The sequence below is a fragment of the Schistocerca serialis genome, chromosome 2 (assembly GCF_023864345.2).
Source record: "Schistocerca serialis cubense isolate TAMUIC-IGC-003099 chromosome 2, iqSchSeri2.2, whole genome shotgun sequence".
In the NCBI taxonomy this organism is placed as follows: Eukaryota; Metazoa; Arthropoda; class Insecta; order Orthoptera; family Acrididae; genus Schistocerca; species Schistocerca serialis.
The window spans coordinates 419,503,052-419,523,274 of record NC_064639.1 but is presented as its reverse complement, the minus strand read 5'-3'; the positions used below and the strand labels follow the sequence as shown (position 1 = coordinate 419,523,274).

The window sequence follows — 20,223 nt, the reverse complement described above, 5'->3', positions numbered from 1 at the left end:
CCCCTCTCTCCCTCCCTCTCTCCCTCTCTCTCACTCTCTCTCTCTCTCTCTCTCTCTCTCTCTCTCTCACTCTCTCTCACTCTCTCTCTCTCTCTCTCTCTCTCTCTCTCTCTCTCTCTCTCTCTCTCTCTCTCTCCCCCCCCCCTCCCTAAATATTTAAATATTACTCTGTTACACTGTGTTGTCACCTTCAGAGACTGAATGATGCAAAAATGGTTCCTGAGTGACGGAATACAATTGTATCATTGGCAGCTACAAGGTGTACAACTTTGCTTCTGCCATTTTTGCCCAACATTTGAGGCTTTAATGAAACAAATTGGTTACACATGCATCATTCAAAGTATTTTCCATCACTGGCCACTACTTTCTCCCATCTTTTGAGCAGTATACAAATTCTGTGTAAAAAAAATTGTTCATCTTCTGAAGCAATCCATGAATCTATCCAATTTGTGGCTTCTTCATGGGATCAGAAGTGTTGGTCAGCCAGGTCATGCACCATTGATCTAAACAGGTGATAGTCAGAGGGAGCAATGTCTGGAGAATATGGTGGGTGGGGTAGGACTTCCCATTTTAACATTTCCAAGTACATTTTGACCTATTTTGCAACATAGGGTCGAGCATTGTCATGTTGCAAAATCACTTTATCGTGCCTCTCGCTGTATTGTGGCCGTTGGTCTTTTAATGCTCGATAATGAGTACCCGTGCTTGTTTCACTGGTATATGACGCTGAGTTGGTCCCACCAAATGCAGAGCGTGATCTTGGAGCCACGAATATTCGGTTTGGCCATCGACATGAAAGCATGGGCGGGATATCCCCATGATTTTTTTCATGTAGGGTTATCGTAATGAATCCATTTTTCATTCCTGGTCACAATGCGATGCAGAAATCCCTTCCGTTTTTACCTCTGAAGCAACTGTTCACAAACACCGTTCAACGCCTCTTGGCTTCAGCTCACACTCACACGGGATTAAAGTTCCTTCTTTCATGCCCATAGCCTTGAGACGTTTTGAAATGGCCTTCTGTGTCACTCCCACGAATCGTGCTAATTCTTCTTGAGTTTGATGTGAGTCTTCACTCAGCAATGACTCCAATTCTGCATCTTCGAAAACATTCTCTCTTCCACCACTATGCCGGTCTACGATATTGAAATCACCATTCTTGAAGCATTGAAACCACTCATAACACTTCCTTTCACTAATAGCATCCTTACCATACGTACTTTAGAGCATTCGATGAGACTCAGTCGCTGTTTTCTTCATATTGAAACAAAACAGTAACACCTCCCGCAAATGACAAGAATTAGGCTCGTAAACTGACATTTTCAATCGAGAACAACTTTATGATGCAGACACAAATCGACTAATGTTTGAATGAGGTTATGTTGACCGAGGTCCAAGCTAACTGCCTGACATCTATGATCTGTTTCTTTCAACCACTACTCACCATTGTCGTCACCTATTGGCAAACGGCAGAAGCAAAGTTGTACACCTTGTAATTTATTACACTATTAAAGAAAGATGTTCCCTGTAATTGTTGCTCTAACTACCTCTGCAAGTAAGATGTGTGTATCATTTAAACACATTATCCATTCCCTTTGTCTTCCTTTCTGATTAAACCCTTAGTAAACTAACATACCTTATCAGCTAACACCTCTCTCTTATTTCCTCCAGTTGGATATTCCTCTGTTCAGCTCATGTTTTTCTGACATGTTTCTTGGCATTCTCTGTGAACTCTACTTCTTTTTTCATCTCAGTTTTGTTGTTAATTCTACTTGAGTTCATTTATTTCCGTGTTTCCACCACTGATTTTCACCTCTTCTGTTGCCATGTCCATCTCTATCTACTTATCTTACGTTCTTCAGCCTTCCTGTTCTCTTATTTTGTACAACTCCCACGCTCAAGCACCAACACCACCATCTATTATTTCTGCTCTTCTATCCCCATTGTTACCACTGATATGCCCCATTCCACTATTCATCTCGCTATATCAATTTTGCTGCGCACCTGTTCTCCAAATAACATCACCTCTCATTAAATAACGATTCATATATCTTAAAACAAAGATGATGTAACTTACCAAGCGAAAGCGTTGGTATGTTGATAGAGATACAAACAAATATAAACACACACACACAAAATTCAAGCTTTCACAACCAACGGTTGCTTCATCAGGAAAGAGGGAAGGAGAGGGAAAGACGAAAGGATGTGGGTTTTAAGGGAGAGGGTAAGGAGTCATTCCAATCCCGGGAGCGGAAAGACTTACCGTAGGGGGAAAAAAGGACAGGTATACACTCGCACACACACACATATCCATCCGCACATTTACAAACACAAGCAAAGATTCATTATCATACCCACACGGTACAGAAACAAACCCACACAAAATAGAAACCCATGCATCTAATCGTGAGTAGCTGTGTTACACAGAAAAGTTGATGGTATGTGAACATGTATCCAAATAATCATACAGTCATAATGTTTTTTCTAGACTCTGATTGTTAAGCAGGTACAAAATACTAGCACTATCCCACAGCAAAGACAACAAACACTTTTTCAAAAAACGGCACTGAAATAAATCGTGTATATGTTCAGCAAAATAACATAAATTAGGCTTGAAACTATTATGCTGTAGTATCTTTAATGCATAAAATGTTCACCAGACCAAAGAAATTTCACTTCAAATGATGGTTAAAGAAATTTCATTGGTACTCAATATAAACTGTTTGGTAAGAAATTCACTTCTGTTAACTGGAATTGTATCATAGTTCATCACTTGTCATTTTGAGGTGTTCCTATGTGCAATAATATAGTTTCATGCTCACTATTATTTTCACAAAAAAGTGGTGAACTTTTCTGGTGAAGTACAAAGCTGATCAGAAAACAGTGCTCAATATTTTTAAGAAATTTTGACTTTCACCGAATACTACTTCAGCTCACTTACTTCAATGTTTGTTTTCTCATAATAAATATACAATGAAGTGCCAAAGAAACTGGTATAGGCAGGCGTATTCAAATACAGAGATATTTAAATAGGCAGAATAGGGCACTGCTGTCGGCAAAGCCTTTGTAAGACAACTGTTGTTAGATCCTGCTGCTACTATGACAGGTTATCAAGATTTAAGCGAGTTTGAACATGGTGTTATAGTCAGCGTAAGAGTGATGGCACACAGCATCTCCGAGGTAACAATGAAGTGAGGATCTTTCCAAAAGACTATTTCATGAGCGTGCTGCGAATATCAGTAATCTGGTAAAACATCAAATCTCCGACATCACTGCAGCCGGAAAAAGATCCAGGACCAGTGATGACTGAGAAGAATCACTCAATGTGACAGAGGTGCAACCCTTCTTCAAATTGCTGCAGATTTCAATGCTAGGCCATCAGCAAGTGTCAGTGCATGAAGCATTCAATGAAACATCATCAATATGAGCTTTAAGAGCTCACTTGTGTACCCCTGATGACTTGTGTTACACAAAGCTTTATGCCTCATCTGGGCCCGTCAACACTGACATTGGACTGTTGATGACTGGAAACATGTTGCCTGGTCAGCCGAGTCTCGTTTCAAATTGTATCGAATGGATGGACGTGTACTGATATGGACCCTGAATGTCAACAGGGAACTGTTCAAGGTGGTGGAGGCTCTGTAGTGGTGTGGGTCGTGTGCAGTTGGAGTGATATGGGACCACTAATATGTCTAGATATGACTCTGACAGGTGACACATACGTAAGCATCCTGTCTGATCACTTGCACCCATTTATGTCTGTTGTGCATTCCAACGGACTTGGTCAATTTCAACAGGACAATGTGACACCCCACACATCCAGACTTACTACAGAGTGACACCAGGAATGCTATTCTGAGTTTAAACTCTTCCGCTGGCACCAAACACCCTGGACATGAACATTATTGAGCATATTTGGGATGCCTTGCATCGTGCTGTTCAGAAGAGATCTCCACACCCTCGTAACCTTACGGATTTATGGACAGCCCTGCAGTATTCATGGTGTCAGTTCCCCTCAGCACTACTTGAGACAGTTGTTGAGCCCATGCCACATCATGTTGTGGCAGTTCTGCGTGCTCCCAGGAGCCTACGTGATATTAGGCAGATGTACAAGTCTCTTTGGCTCTTCAGTGTAGTTATAAAGGCAGTTTCTTCTATTGTAATCTGCAAGCTCATTATGGTGATAAGTTGTATTTATCCTTTTTATCTGAATCCAAGCAGACATGATATATGTCTGCTTGTGTCTGTGTATGTGCAGATGGATATGTGTGTGTGTGCGCGTGTATACCTGTCCTTTTTTCCCCCTAAGGTAAATCTTTCCACTCCCGGGATTGGAATGACTCCTTACCCTCTCCCTTAAAACCCACATCCTTTCGTCTTTCCCTCTCCTTCCCTCTTTCCTGATGAAGCAACCGTGGGTTGCGAAAGCTTGAATTTTGTGTTTGTGTTTGTTTGTATCTCTATCAACATACCAACGCTTTCTTTTGGTAAGTTACATCATCTTTGTTTTTAGATATATTTTTCCTATGTGGAATGTTTCCCTCTATTATATTCAATATATTACGTCTACACATCGTTCCCATACATATCATGAAGACAAGGTTAGACTAATTACAGCGTACACTGAAGCATTTAAGCAATCATAGTTCCCATGATCCAGACATGAATGAAACAGAAGAAAGCTGTAATAACAGCCATGCACTTCATTGCTGTTTGCAGAGTATATATGTAGATGTAGGAAACATTGCTACTCAGGACATAAAGAAGGTGTTGAGCAGCAGACACACACATTTGAAAGTACATTTATAAGTAGACTAAGCTGTTGGACAAAGTCGTTCACCAGATTCGGAAGAAACCACACACACACACACACACACACACACACACACACACACACACAGTGATCACCATCATCTCCTGATGCTGAAGGATTATTCATAAAAAATCATATGCTAAAACCTTTTTTAAGCATCAGTCATTCAGATTTTTAAGTATTTTGTGACGCTAATCCTATGAGTCTGCCAAGCCTTTGACAAAGAAAGTAATGCATAATAAGATTTATACTATATTTGTACCTACTACATTGAACTATTGTAAAAATAAATTAAATATTTGATTAATTTCATTTTCAGTCCCAGAACACTGAAGTGAAAAAGCAGAGTACAGCATCCATCTCAGAAGAAATAAAGAAAAATAAGGAAATATTTGACAGCTATGTGGTAAGTTCTTTTTTGGAAAGTGCCTAGAAACACATAACTTGATGTTTTAGTTTTAAAAAATTAAATAGAATGTCCTAAGTGTGATGTTAAGGTGTGTGTGGGGGGCGGGGGGCTGGAATGTGTCAGAGTCACACTTTCGTAAACACAGATCCACTCTCCACATAGAAAATGAGTAATGTGGCCAGTGGCTAGCACACTGTAATTGCATTGGGTAGGAAAAATGGTTCAAATCTCTGCTCGACAATGCAGATTTAGGTTTTGCTTGATTTAAAGTGAATGTTGGGATGGGCATTATAAAACTGAACTTGCATCTTTCTCCATCACACACAGACAGACATATCAATTCAGCATCAGTTTGATGGAAAGCAGAATGTGTAATGGATGCCGGCTAGTATCAAGTATACCAGGAACTATTTTCTCAACACTTTTTCACCATTCACAGCAAAACTGACATGAGTCCTCCCTGTCCCCCTCCCTCATCACAGCTCCTGGTTATGCACTTGCTGTGTGTCATTTAATATGCTCTGGCAGTTTGTTGAGTATGGATTAAGTGAAGGTAGTATGAACAAAAAAGTGCTGCTGTCACAGTCTATTTCTGTAGGCTATATTAACTATTTGCAGTCATTAATCTATTTTATTATATTGATGCTCAGAAAGATTATATTTTGGCATAAAATGATCAGCAGAAAAAGGCCACTTCTAGAGAGAAATAGCTGCTGCATTTCCAGCAGATCATTTTTCTGGCCATTAGCCATGACTCTCAAGGGTATGTTGCAGGTTTGATTAATTTTGTTACTATTCTGCTTGTTCAAAGAGTAAAAGCTGGTTATTGATTTCATCATATATTTTGTTGCCCATACATACTGGGAGATGAAGAAGCTTGCACAGGATAGAGTAGCGTGGAGAGTTGCATCAAACCAGTCTCTGGACTGAAGACCACAACAGCAACAACAACATAAGAGCAGCACAATGTTAAATAGTACATGGTGAAATACAGCTAATGAAATATTTATTAACTTGTCTAGTTGAAACATAAAACTTTACAAACTGTATGAATTTTAGGAAAACTCATTTTAATTTATATCACGACAGTCCACAAACTGGAAAACTTTTTTCTGCATATTGAAAAAACATAAATACCAACCTGTATGTTGGGTATATCACCATCATTATCAATATCAATAGTCCCTCCAGCAAGCTGGTGCTGTTATTCAGCACTTTACACACACTTGTACAGCTTTTTCCAGAATCTTTAAGAATTTATTTCCCACAAACATCATGAGGTCTTTAGTTGATTACAGTTCTCCAAACTATTTCCATTAGGTTTTATGTCTCAGCCTCCTTTTCTAATCCAAGGTACCTCCATAAAAAATCTTGGTTTTCTGGGTACAGTAATGGAAGAACTTCATTCTATTTGCCTGAAGATCAGAACTTGGTGTAATTGATGTTTCTGCTTCTTATACTTATGCCTGTAGAAAAGATCTGTCTCACAATATCTGATGATAAAAATAGTACAATTTTGTTGACCATTTGTACTAATTTCTGCATTTTCTTTGTAACATTTAACTGAGCTGTTTTGGTAATTCTCCATTTTTTCCAACTGTCTTTGTGTCGCTTATGAACAATGTGTACTTTGGATGTACTTTCACTTACACTTTCCCACATACAGCATATCATTTGCAGATAAGCTCATTGGATATAAAATTAATCACATGAAAAGAACTGACATATGGAACAACTTTGTGTGTGGGTAGTGATGACTAGTGTGTGGAGTGTACTGTATTGTATTCTCTTCTTTTGCCTTCTAATTCTGTTGATGAGAATTTTAGTTCTTTCCACTGAGTCAATCAGTTCGTCAGTTTTGTCAACATCAGAATATTGCAAGCCTCACCAGTAAATAATTAGCTTTGAACTGATCATGAGTGTTCTAGCTTCAGGCAGTGTACAATAATAAGCACCTAAACTGAAGTCATTGTCTAAAGTTTTGTTAGTTACAAACTATCGATTTTTGGTCTCACAGTCGTTCTCTTCCCCTCACTCCACCCCCACCCCTACCAAAAAAAAAAAAAAAAACAAAACAAAAACCATGCAGACCCACACACAAACACAGTTTCCATATCTTTGCAATTGTAGATCTTCTTCACTGTCTTGTAAACACTCTTCTGCCTAATTTCACTGTGTGCCATGTGGATAGAAGTTTTATTGAACAACATTAATGCACATTATGTTGAACTACAACTTCATTAAGAACACTGAGAAGAGAATTTAACATCAACAATATTATTATTCGCCTGCTTAACAGAGAAAACTGATTTACATAACGAAGTGAAATAAAACATGTTAAAATATTGTTCTGAAATTGTCAACTTTTAAAATGAATGTGAATATGAATGTAGGCATTAGCTGATATGACATTCATTCATTTATAGGGAAATACCAAGAAAGGAAATAGACTCCAGCGTTCAATTTCAAGAAAACCAGCTGTGGCTGTTGCTGGAGCACCTGCGTTGAAGCCAACAACAGCACCAAGGCGTAAAGCAAAGGCAAAGAAGATCACACGCAGAGTTCTGATTCGACAGAAGAAGAAAGAACATAGACCTTACTATGATGAGGCTGATCAAGCCGCCTTGCTTCTCATGAGTAAATTGTGTGTATTACTTTTTTTTATATATATATATGTAGTAGTTTTCTGTTCAAATGTGCTGAACTATTTTCAGCAAGTTCTCCAACACCACATAACTACTGCACCATACATTGATTTGAACTTGCTTACTGTATTCCATCCTTGGTCCCTCTTTTCAGTGTTTACTCCCGCATTTCATTCCATTTCCCGAGTGGTACTTCAGCTTGAACGCTGTCAACCTAGTCTTTCTTTGAACCAAGTGAAACCTAAAATCTTTCTCTCTGTGATTCAATTTATTTTAAATTTTCTTTAGTTATATGACCTACCAGTCCTATCTCCAGCATGTTTATGTTGCTGTGCTAACACGTTTCTCAGACTCAGAAAGGTTTTCTTTTTATTATCAGTCTACATTTCATGTCCTCTTTACTTCTGTCAGCAATTGCCTTTTTTGGTACAAGGATTATTACATTATTTATGTGGTATGTGAGTTTATTTTTCTGTCTCTTATACCCTGAATACCAGCTGAAACAGGTTATTATTGTTGGTTCACTCAAGAATTTTAATAATTCTGATGGAATATCATCTACTCCAAGTGCCTTTTTTTTACTTTTGTCTTTCAGTGCTTTGTCAATTTTACTCTCAATATTGCATAAAATCCATCTTCCATTTATCCACTTCCTCTGCATGACTCACAATATAATCTTCAAAGTTATTTCCTTTATTCTTTCCTTCTGTATATTGCTTATTCAGGAGGATTACAGTCCAGATTCACATCATACCATCCAGATTTAGCTTTTTAATGGTTTCCCTGAATCACTCCAGGCAAATGTCGGTGTGGTTCTTTTGAAAGGGCATGGTCGACTTCCTTGCCCATCCTTGATACATTCTAAGATTGTGCTTTATCTCAAATGACGTAGTTGTCAATGGGGTGTTAATCTTCATCGCTTCCTTCCTTTGTATATTGCTTCCACCTTTCATGTTTCTGTTCTTTGCTTAGTACTCACTTCACATCCGAGCTCTTGATGTTCCTTCAGCTGCTTCTCATTTCTGTGGAGATTTTTGTACAATTTTCCTATAAGTGGTATATATCTTTCGTATACCAAACAATGGAAACTCCAGATAGGAATATCACCAATGTAGGAAAAGACAGATTGCTACTTAATGTAAAGAAGACGTATCAAGTTGCAGACAGGCACAATGAAAAGACACTCACGTACAGCTTTCTGCCACTGCCTTCATCAGTAAAAGAGACACACACATACACCATTCATCCACACACACAAGCAAGCACACCTCATGCACACAGGACCACCATCTCCAGCATCTCGGGCCATAATGGTGTATCTCAAGTGTCCAAGATTTCCGTTGGGCATTGTCTTCTAGTGTAGATTTTCCTCTGCTTCCTTCCCCATTTCATATATAGGATCTCGTCTCCTATTGTATTCCTTTCACTTGTTCAAGCTAGTTCTTGCCTAGCACATCCTTTGAAACATAAAAATGTCTTTTGTTTCAACGTGTCCAGGTCTCATCTACTTAATTCCCAGTTGTCTAGTTTGTTATTTTGTAACTAATACATTATTGTCAGAGTCCAGTTCAATGTCCAGAAATATTTTGAAGTTTAAAAAATGATTTCTGAATCTCTGTCTCACCATTAAATAATCTATCTTAGATCTTATGAGTCTTCAAATTTATTCCATGTATTCAATTGTCTTTCATGATTATTAAACCATGTTTTTGCAGTATTCAAGAGGCAACATCCAATTTCATTCATTTTCAACCAACTCTGTTCACCTATTATTTTTCCATCTCTTCCCGTTCTCACTATAAAAGTTCAGACCCCTATCACAATCAAATTGTTGGCGTCCTTAACATGCTGAATATCTGATTTCATGTGATCATTATTCTTTTCAGTCTTGTCATCAACTCCTGAGTTAATAGGCATATATGTTCGTACTGTAGTGGTGGATCACGGCTTCATAACTGTCTTGTCATCGCACTACATTCCTTCTACTGTTCATAATAGTTCACCCACACTCCTATTTTTGTCATCATTATTAGAGCTACAACCTTTAATGAACAGAGAAAGCAAAGATAAACTTCACTGTGCACCTGTTCCATGAAAAGAAAGCATGTAGATTCCTAATTCCTAAAAATTTTATTTACTAAGGTACTGAAATATTGAAGATTAATGACAGAGTGGATTTTGTCCCTTGTATCTGACCCCTTTTCTTGTTTTGACTGAAGCTTGTTCCTCTTTCTTTAACATGTTAATTGCTTATGGCTTGAATTGTTCCAGTCATGTAACCACTATTGTGAGGTTTATGTTAATGAAGTTCCAAATGAACACACACACACACACACACACACACACACACACACACACACACACACACACACACACATTTCAGAAGGAGGACTTCTTTGTCTGCTATTCAAGGACTCCTCTATACTATGAGACTCAGAACTTCAATCATTTAGGACACAATGCCCTGCCCCTTTCTTCTGTTCCATCTCCCCCTTTCAGTCCCAATGACCGAGCAAGGTGGCGCCGTGGTTGGAATCCACCTTCTGTTATGTCACACTAGCTCAATGGACTCGCATTTGGGAGGACATTGGTTCAATACAGCATCTGATCATCCAGAAATTGCTCCAGGCAAATGCTGGTATGGTTCCTTCAAAAGAGCACGGCTGATTTCCTTCCCCACCCGTGAAACATTTTGAGCTTGTGCTTCATCTTTAATGACCGTGATGTTGGCGGGATGTTAACCCATTGTCTTCCTTACTTTCCAATCATTGTGCTCTGCATGAACTCACCGTGTGCAATGCTCATTCACCTACTGCCTTCCCTCTTCCACTTACATTCATATCCCCCATCATCCCCAAGCACCTGCACCTGTTGCCTCTCAATCTCATTTGTCAGCCATCCTTCCTCAAACCTTCCTCTCACTCCTCGTGTCCTTCCTCCCTTGCCCACTATATCTGGTGCAATCCCACACCCACTGTATGAATTATAAATCAACTATTAACTAGGATTTAGGATCTTTAGTAATGTTAGGTTCATACCACATGTTTAGGAGTCATAATCATCACACTCAAACTGCTCTTCAGAATATGATTTTAGTTTCATTTACATGAAAATTTACTTTTCTTTCAGACGAGTTGATTGGAGCCATACAGAGGACAATTTTTTACTGTTGTGCAAAGTTGCTAGTATGTATCTTTGTCCAGTTCCACGACAGCAATTGGTTCCTTTCCAATTAATCCGAGATATACTTCATAGTAAATTCCCGGTAAGCAATATCTCAAAGCTACTTTACATTTAAAGTAATTACTTTTGTCAGAATTGTAACCAAACTTCAGAGACAGTTGCTGAACATGTATGTGTTTTAAAAAAAAATAATACGCTTGAAGGGGGTTTATTATTTTCCCAGTTAAAATTTTATTTTTCTGTATGTATTATGTATTGTGAATATGTGCTTAATAAAATCTGACACTCTTTTTCTCCCCATACAGGAATCACACAACAAAACATCCCGTGCATGTCAACGGCGTATATTATATATGATGAAAAATATGTCAACATCCAGTAGTGTTGCATTGTTTTTAGAGGAAATTCGGCAAGATGCAGAAATAAAGAAAAAATTTGAGGTATTGTGAAAATCAATCATAATTTGCTTGTCTTTGCACTGATATGACTAATGCTTTAAAGAAATCACGTCACGTTACATGAATATCTATAGGAAAATAGGACTTCATAATTAATCTGCAATCAAGTGAAGTTAGAAAAACCAAAATACCTACAGACTCAGATATTTCTACACTCCTGGAAATTGAAATAAGAACACCGTGAATTCATTGTCCCAGGAAGGGGAAACTTTATTGACACATTCCTGGGGTCAGATACATCACATGATCACACTGACAGAACCACAGGCACATAGACACAGGCAACAGAGCATGCACAATGTCGGCACTAGTACAGTGTATATCCACCTTTCGCAGCAATGCAGGCTGCTATTCTCCCATGGAGACAATCGTAGAGATGCTGGATGTAGTCCTGTGGAACGGCTTGCCATGCCATTTCCACCTGGCGCCTCAGTTGGACCAGCGTTCGTGCTGGCCGTGCAGACCGCGTGAGACGACGCTTCATCCAGTCCCAAACATGCTCAATGGGGGACAGATCCGGAGATCTTGCTGGCCAGGGTAGTTGACTTACACCTTCTAGAGCACGTTGGGTGGCACGGGATACATGCGGACGTGCGTTGTCCTGTTGGAACAGCAAGTTCCCTTGCCGGTCTAGGAATGGTAGAACGATGGGTTCGATGACGGTTTGGATGTACCGTGCACTATTCAGTGTCCCCTCGACGATCACCAGTGGTGTACGGCCAGTGTAGGAGATCGCTCCCCACACCATGATGCCGGGTGTTGGCCCTGTGTGCCTCGGTCGTATGCAGTCCTGATTGTGGCGCTCACCTGCACGGCGCCAAACACGCATACGACCATCATTGGCACCAAGGCAGAAGCGACTCTCATCGCTGAAGACGACACGTCTCCATTCGTCCCTCCATTCACGCCTGTCGCGACACCACTGGAGGCGGGCTGCACGATGTTGGGGCGTGAGCGGAAGACGGCCTAACGGTGTGCGGGACCGTAGCCCAGCTTCATGGAGACGGTTGCAAATGGTCCTCGCCGATACCCCAGGAGCAACAGTGTCCCTAATTTGCTGGGAAGTGGCGGTGCGGTCCCCTACGGCACTGCGTAGGATCCTACGGTCTTGGCGTGCATCCGTGCGTCGCTGCGGTCCGGTCCCAGGTCGACGGGCACGTGCACCTTCCGCCGACCACTGGCGACAACATCGATGTACTGTGGAGACCTCACGCCCCACGTGTTGAGCAATTCGGCGGTACGTCCACCCGGCCTCCCGCATGCCCACTATACGCCCTCGCTCAAAGTCCGTCAACTGCACATACGGTTCACATCCACGCTGTCGCGGCATGCTACCAGTGTTAAAGACTGCGATGGAGCTCCGTATGCCACGGCAAACTGGCTGACACTGACGGCGGCGGTGCACAAATGCTGCGCAGCTAGCGCCATTCGACGGCCAACACCGCGGTTCCTGGTGTGTCCGCTGTGCCGTGCGTGTGATCATTGCTTGTACAGCCCTCTCGCAGTGTCCGGAGCAAGTATGGTGGGTCTGACACACCGGTGTCAATGTGTTCTTTTTTCCATTTCCAGGAGTGTACATCCATCAAAAGGGATGAAGTGATTTGAGGAAGCAATATAATCTGGAATTAAGTAGGAAAGGACCGCAGGTGAAGTTAGATAAAACATGGAAAAGTCAACAATGAATTGCTTGCAAAAGATGGATCTAAGATATGCAGAGCAAGGAGTGACACTGATAGGTAGGAGAGGAGGAGACAGTGAGTGCTCAGCAGCAGCATTAAAATGAGGTTTAGATGTACCACCACAAAACAAGGGGGGGAGTGAAATTTCAAGACAGGAAAATTATGAGGTGGAAAATTGGCAGGAGAGGATATGGAGAGGGCAAAGATGTGAAACTGGTTACAGTTGATGATGCATACAAACAGAGGCACAACTGAAAAGTTTGTGAGAATAGAGTATGTGCAGAAGAGACATGACAACTATGCAGGAGTTATTTATAGTTCAGCAGTAGCTGCTAAACGCCAGTTTAGGTCTTGTTCACATGTAGAATGCTGTACATCATTTGCAAGACACCTGGAATATGGTGTGACTGCTTTCACACATGATGTAATACCTGGTGTCAGTGCAACAAAGTGATTTATTTCTCATGCCTTTAGAGAACATAAAGTGCATTGATAGCTTGCAAAATCCTTTCATACCTTGATGTTCTGCACATCATAGAAAGTCCACTTAAATGTCCACCAAGGAAGTCTGCAGTCATGCCAGATCCTGTCAGCTGTTACGTAAAACACCTCAAAGAATTAGCCACTATAGAAACCTAAATCACAACACCGTAGAACCGAGCAAGTTGTTAGCAAGAGTCTTCATTGAAATGCTGCAAGTCCTGGCAGTAACGATCATAGGCTGTTGATCTCAATCTCTAAAGAGAGACATACTGAGCAGAACTAACATCGGACTTTAATTCTGGGGAGAGTACAAATGTGTCTGAACACACACTGCACCAAACACTCCTAATGATGGACCTCAGCAGCTGACGACCCATGCATGTGCCAATATTAACACTGTGACATTGGCAACTATGATTGAAATAGGCCTTTGACCATCAGCACTGGACATTGGCACAATGGCAGAGCATTGCGTGGTCTGAATGAATCCCAATACCTTCTTCATCATGCTGATTGAAGAGTGTGATTATGTCTCCTTCCGGGGGAACAGCTCTGTTACACCTGTACTGTGGGACAGGGAAAAGCTGGTGGCAGCTTCATTATGATCAGGGAAACATTCACTTGGGCATCCATGGCTCCAGTGGAACTCTAGCTAGGCACCATGATGGCCAACGAGTATCATACACTGGTTGCAGACCATGTACATCCCTTCATGACGATCATATTTCCTGGTAGCTGATGCATTTTTCAGCAAGATAATGCACCATGTCACAAGGCCAGGAGTGTGATGGAGTAGTTCGAGGAACACAGTGGTGAGTTCCAATTTATGTACTGACCCCACAACTCACCAGACCTGAACTCAATCGAACATATCTGAGATGTGATTGAATATGGCATCAGAGCTCATCACCCCTCTCCCTGAAATTTATGGGAATTAGGTGACTTGTGTGTGCAGATGTGGTACCAACTCGTTCCAGGGACCCACCAAGGCCTCATTGCTTCCATGCCATGACGTGTTGCCACAGTCATCCATGACAAAGGCGGACATACCAGCTATTAGGTAGGGAGTCATAATGTTATAGCTGATTGGCATATAGCACATGCACCCTGTCTTTGATTAGGAAGGTAGCAGTAGGGGGTTCTGGGTGGGAAATCTGTTTCTGTACTAGCAGAGCAGAATATTATGTGCCTTGTAAGACTCTAGGAAGACTGTTCGCATACTTGGGTTTGTTCTGTTTCCAATTGCAGGTTTGACACCCTCGAGTGCCAAGGAGCTGGTGACAGCTGACAAGGAGCTGGTGATAACTGTCAAAATACAGGTGCTGTTGGTTTTAGACACACCCTAGGTCAAAAGAGGATTTTGTTGTGCCATCAGAAATGTGGAAATAAAATGTGCAGTAACATATACTAAGGTGACAAAAGTCATGGGATACCTTCTAATTTTGTGTCAGACCACCTTTTGCCCAGCATAGTGCAGCAACTTGATATGACATGGACTCAACAAGTTGTTGAAACTTCCCTGTAGGAATATTGAGCCATGCTGCCTTTATAGCAGTCCATGATTGTGAAAATGTTGCTGGTGCAAGATTTTGTGCAAAAACTGACTTCTCAATTATGTTCCATAAACGTTCAATGGGCTCCATGTTGGATGATCTGGGTGACCAAACAATTTGCTCAGATTGTCTAAAGTTATCTTCAGAGCAATTGTGACAGTTGTTGCCCAGAGATGTGGCACATTGTAATCCATAATAATTCCATAATTGTTTGGGAACATGATGTCCATGAATGGTTACAAATGCTATCCAAGTTGCCAAACATAACTGTTTCCAGTCAATGATTGTTTCAGTTGGACAAGAGGATCTAGTCCATTCCATGTAAATATGGCCCACAACATTATGGAGCCACCACCAGATTGAACAGTGCCTTATTGACAACTTGGGTCTATGGCTTTGTGGGGTCTGTGCCACACTTGAACCCTACCATCAACTTTTATGAACTGAAGTCAGGTCTCATCTGACCAGGCTATGATTTTCCAGTCTTCTAGGATCCAACTGATATGATCATGAGCCCAGGAGAGGTGCTGCAGGCGATGGCGTGTTGTTAGCAAAGGCACTCACATTGGTTGTCTGCTGCCATAACCTATAACACCAAATTTTGCATCATCCTAACACATACATTTGTTGTACATCCCACATTGATTTCTTCAGTCATTTCTCACAGTGTTGCTTGTCTGTTAGCACTGACAACTCTACACAACACCACTGTTCTCGATTATTAAGTGAAGGCTGTTGGCCGCTGCATTGTCCGTATTGAGAGGTAATGCCTGAAATTTGGTATTCATTGCATTCTCTTTACACTGTGGACCTTTGAATATTGAATTCCCTAATGTTTTTCAGAATACTATGTCCCATGCATCTAGCTCCAACTACCATTCTGCATACAATGTCTGTTAATTCTTGTTGTGCAGCCATAACCACTTCGGAAACCTTTTCATACAAATCATCTAAGTACGAATGACAGCTCTGCCAATGCGCTGCTCTTTATTAGCTCGTGTACACGATGCAACTGCCACCTGTATATAGATGTGATCACTACTCCGTTGCTTTTGTCACCTCTCAGTACCACATGTTTCAAAATGAATATTAGGGTTTTAAGCTTTGTACTGTTTATTACATTCAGTTTACAATTATGAATAATACATTAAATAAAAAAGCAACTCAAACTGTTGTCTTTGTATACTTAAATGCATGGAATTTTTCATGTGTCTTCCATTAGAAAACATTAGTAGCAAAGATGGCAACTGGTGAAGAGAAAGCTTTTTGTATTTTACTGTTTGCAGAGATTGAATTTGTTGTTACAGTGCAAAGTGTGTTCCATATTAAGTTCCATTGTAATCACCTGAGTGATAACAACATGGGTAAATTATATCATCAATTTGAATACACCAGCTTTCTTTGCAAAGAGAAGAATTTGGGATGACCAATAATGACTGAATAATGTTTTGAATGACTGAGAGAGTCTTTCCTACATAGCTGCAAGAAATCAGTTTGGAAGGGTCGTCATGAATTAGCAGTTCCAGTGATGTCCGTATATAGATGTTTAAGGAGATGCTCGCAACTACATCCTTAGTGTTCGCAGTTGTTGTAAGCTCTAAAGTTTGGAGATTACAGTTTACATGCCAGCTTTGGAACAAAATATTGCTGCATGGTGATGAAGAGTTTCTGGGATTGTGTTGTCTTCAGTGATGAACTGACATTTCACCTAAGTGGAAATGTGAACACACATAATGTGCAAATCCTCTCCCCCCCCCCCCCTCCCATGTATCCTGGTGTAAAGTTTATGGGCCTTTAGTATGTGATTAGTTAAATGACATTGTATGCAGTTGCTGGATTGACCATAGATGGGCTGGATGCCAGATCTTGTTTCACATGGCCTCCATGTTCACCTGATCTGACACCGTGCATTTTTTACCGTTGAGTGTTCATAATGGGTTTTGTGTTTGTCTCCACTGGTCTACTCAGCTTAAAAAACAGGACTGAAACAGTTGTTGTAACAACTATTGCAAATACACTGATCCAGGTTTGGAAAGAACCCACCTATCAACTTGATGTGTGCCACGTGGCGAATGGTGCTCACACTGAACACTTGCAAGAAAAGCTATTCGAGTTGCTGTTTCATTGAATGTATTAAAATTGTAAGTTGAATGTAACATGCTACAAAGTCTTAAAAGCCCAATATTCATTTTGAAACACATGACACAATGAGAAGATTTGGCCTTCCTTCAATGGAGAAGCAATTATGGGTTAAAGTGTACACAGTTGTTTTTGTTTATGAGTATACTGCAAAAGGTAGTATTCCATGACAACATGATTATTGTCATACAGATGTCAGTTACAGGAACACAGTATCCACAATGAGAAGCAAAGGATCTGCACTGGTAGTAGGTTAGAAACTGTAGCAAGTCAGTGTAGCAAGTGATTAGTGTTATGGATGTAGGTAAGGAGACTTTGGACAATTGACTGGAAGTGCTGCTCATGGCAAATCTTTCAGTGGGAGCACAGTAACAAGTCATAGTGGAACAACAGTTGAGGAGACCAAGCTAGTTTGGTTTGTGGAGCTTTGGAACCAGATCGAAGTGTACAGGATGTTAGCAGTGTGGGGAGGGAGAGGGATTCAGTTACCATATCTTGCAGTGGACCTAATGTTTTGAATAGTTGTTGGAGGTCATGTTGGACTTCTGCAGTTGAGGCTTTTAGTGGTAAGCGATGTAAACAAAGGTGTTGAGAACCTAGAGAACACCTTCAGCTATGTAATCATGGTGGTTAGTGACCACAGCTATCAAATTCTGTATCAGCAGAAAGAATAAGCTCTAGTTTGGTCTCAACATCATGAGTAGTGCTTCTTTCCATAGCTGTAATGTCTAATATGGAGGGGAGTGACATAGGAAAGGAAGGTGAAACTATGTTTGAATGAAGTTTATGACAATACGTCAGTGGAGTCACATTTAGAGCAAGACCAGAAATGTTCAAGTCAAGGTTTGTTGTATGCTTTGCACTGATTGTAACCAGAAGATAATTGGCAAAGACATTTTTCTGCTATATCCGTGAGTATCCAGCTATCAATGCATGCATCAGAACCCAGGAGAGAAACTAGTGAAGCCACAAGGTGGAAGGGCCACCTGAGGAAGAGATCATGACACCAAGTGGTAGTCATACCAAATGCAGCTCACTGACAATGGATGGGACACAGACAAGTATAATCAACCTATGCAACAATGAGCTGCAAATTCAGAACCTTCACCACACCAATGTCAACAGGCCAAGAGCGAAGAAAGAAAGAAAGAAAGAAAGAAAGAGAGAGAGAGAAAGAGAGAGAGAGAGAGAGAGAGACAGAGAATCCTAATCGTGACCAAAGAGAAAGAGCAAGTGCCAAGCAAGGTTGTTATCGAATGATCCGTAGTACAGCGATGATTGTGACTGACAATATCAGACACGAGTACAGGACTGTCTGACTGTTTGCTGGGCTTCCTTATTTATATCAGCTACGAGGAACAGTATTGGCCGGCATATTCATGTGGTGAGATGGCTGGCACGCTTACTATGTGAGTGCAGCACTGTGGTGATACTACGCTCTTGAATGGCCATCCAGGACCATTTCTTCCAGTGGGCATTCAGCTTCTGCAGTGTCAAATACCAGCCCCCCTCCCCCTCCCCCCCCCCCCCCCCCTCTCCCTCACATCCGCCTCAGACACGGAGGCATGTTTTGGCAGAAATGCCCCAGTTAGTGACATGTGCCGTGGGGGTGCAGTGAAGGCACGGGTGAGGGCCCAGTCCTTTCAGCTGTCAGCTGTGGGAAGGGAGGGTGTTTGACAGTGTCCATCAGGACATCACAGGCATGGGTGTGCCAGGTGGTTCCACCGATCCACAGGGTTGCAGAAGAAACTGCCGGTGCAACAGTGAGCAGTCATAGGCAGCCCCCAGGGTTACTGGCCATGGAGGCAGGAGCTGGTTGTAGTGACGGTACTCAAGCCCCTTCCGCGTTTGGACTGACATAACACACCACCCATGGGTCTCCACTACTGTTGCTGGCATCAAAGCATAGTACTCCCACACAGCCATGCCACGTGCTGAGAGGGACAAGTACAGGACTCTGAAGGGGATGACATCAGAAGGTGAAGCAGCAGCAGTAGTTGCTGTTTTTGGAGTAGCTCAGTGAGGCTACAGTTGTTAGTCGGCATGATTCAATCAATGCTCAAAAGTGTGGTGATGGCCAATGGAGTGGCAGAGGATTTGACAGCTTTTTTCACTTGATATTAGAAGTCTAGATTAAGATGTTCTGCTTCACCAAGTAAGAAAGAGTGGTGTGGAGGGCTGCAAATATGTTTTTTGTCATTGTCCTCACAGAAATCTTTGAAAGCCTGTGCCATGAATTGCACCTATTATTAGAGACTAATGTCCAAGGCAACCTTTCAGTGGCAAAAACCTGCACCAAGGCATTGAAGATGGCATTGGTCTTGGCGATGCCCTGCTTAAAACCTATGGATATTTTGAGTAAGCATCCACAATGAACAAACACATTGACTGCAAGAATGGATCTGCAGAATCATGATGGGTGCAGTTCCAGGGGAGGCACAGAGCTAGACTAGGAGGCAGAACACTGTGGGGGTGCTGCCTGGTGTCGTGTGCATGCCATGCAGCTGCAGACCATTCTTTCCATGTTGCCTCTGACCCCGGGCCAGTAAACATGATGGCTAGCTAACACCTTCAGGTGGGACATCTCCCCATGTCCCTGATGCAGCAAACTCACCACCTTTTGACATGGTTCTGAGTGGAGACCACCCAGCGCACAACTGTCTCATTCTCTAAAAGAATGACATCATCAACAACCAAGAGCCTGAGAAATGTATTTTAAGGAGCTAAACCCATTCACAAACTGGTGGGTTGAGGTAATTGGTCAGCCATAGGCCATGTAGTGGAGGGCCTGCTGCAAGGTGGGGTCTTAGCATGTAGTGTCAGCGACAAGCAACACAGGCAGCCATAATGGGGAAACCGTC

At 41.5% G+C, this 20,223-nt stretch overlaps 1 protein-coding gene across 1 annotated transcript in view; it reads left to right on the top strand.

Annotated features, from left to right (window-relative positions):
• The window catches only part of LOC126457273 (general transcription factor 3C polypeptide 1), a 368,859-nt gene that overhangs the window by 224,113 nt on the left and 124,523 nt on the right, over nt 1-20,223 (top strand). Inside the window, exons 18-21 of the mRNA XM_050093437.1 lie at nt 5,133-5,219; nt 7,649-7,866; nt 10,997-11,132; nt 11,356-11,490. Coding sequence (XP_049949394.1) covers nt 5,133-5,219; nt 7,649-7,866; nt 10,997-11,132; nt 11,356-11,490 — 576 coding nt within the window. The remainder of the gene's footprint in view (nt 1-5,132; nt 5,220-7,648; nt 7,867-10,996; nt 11,133-11,355; nt 11,491-20,223) is intronic.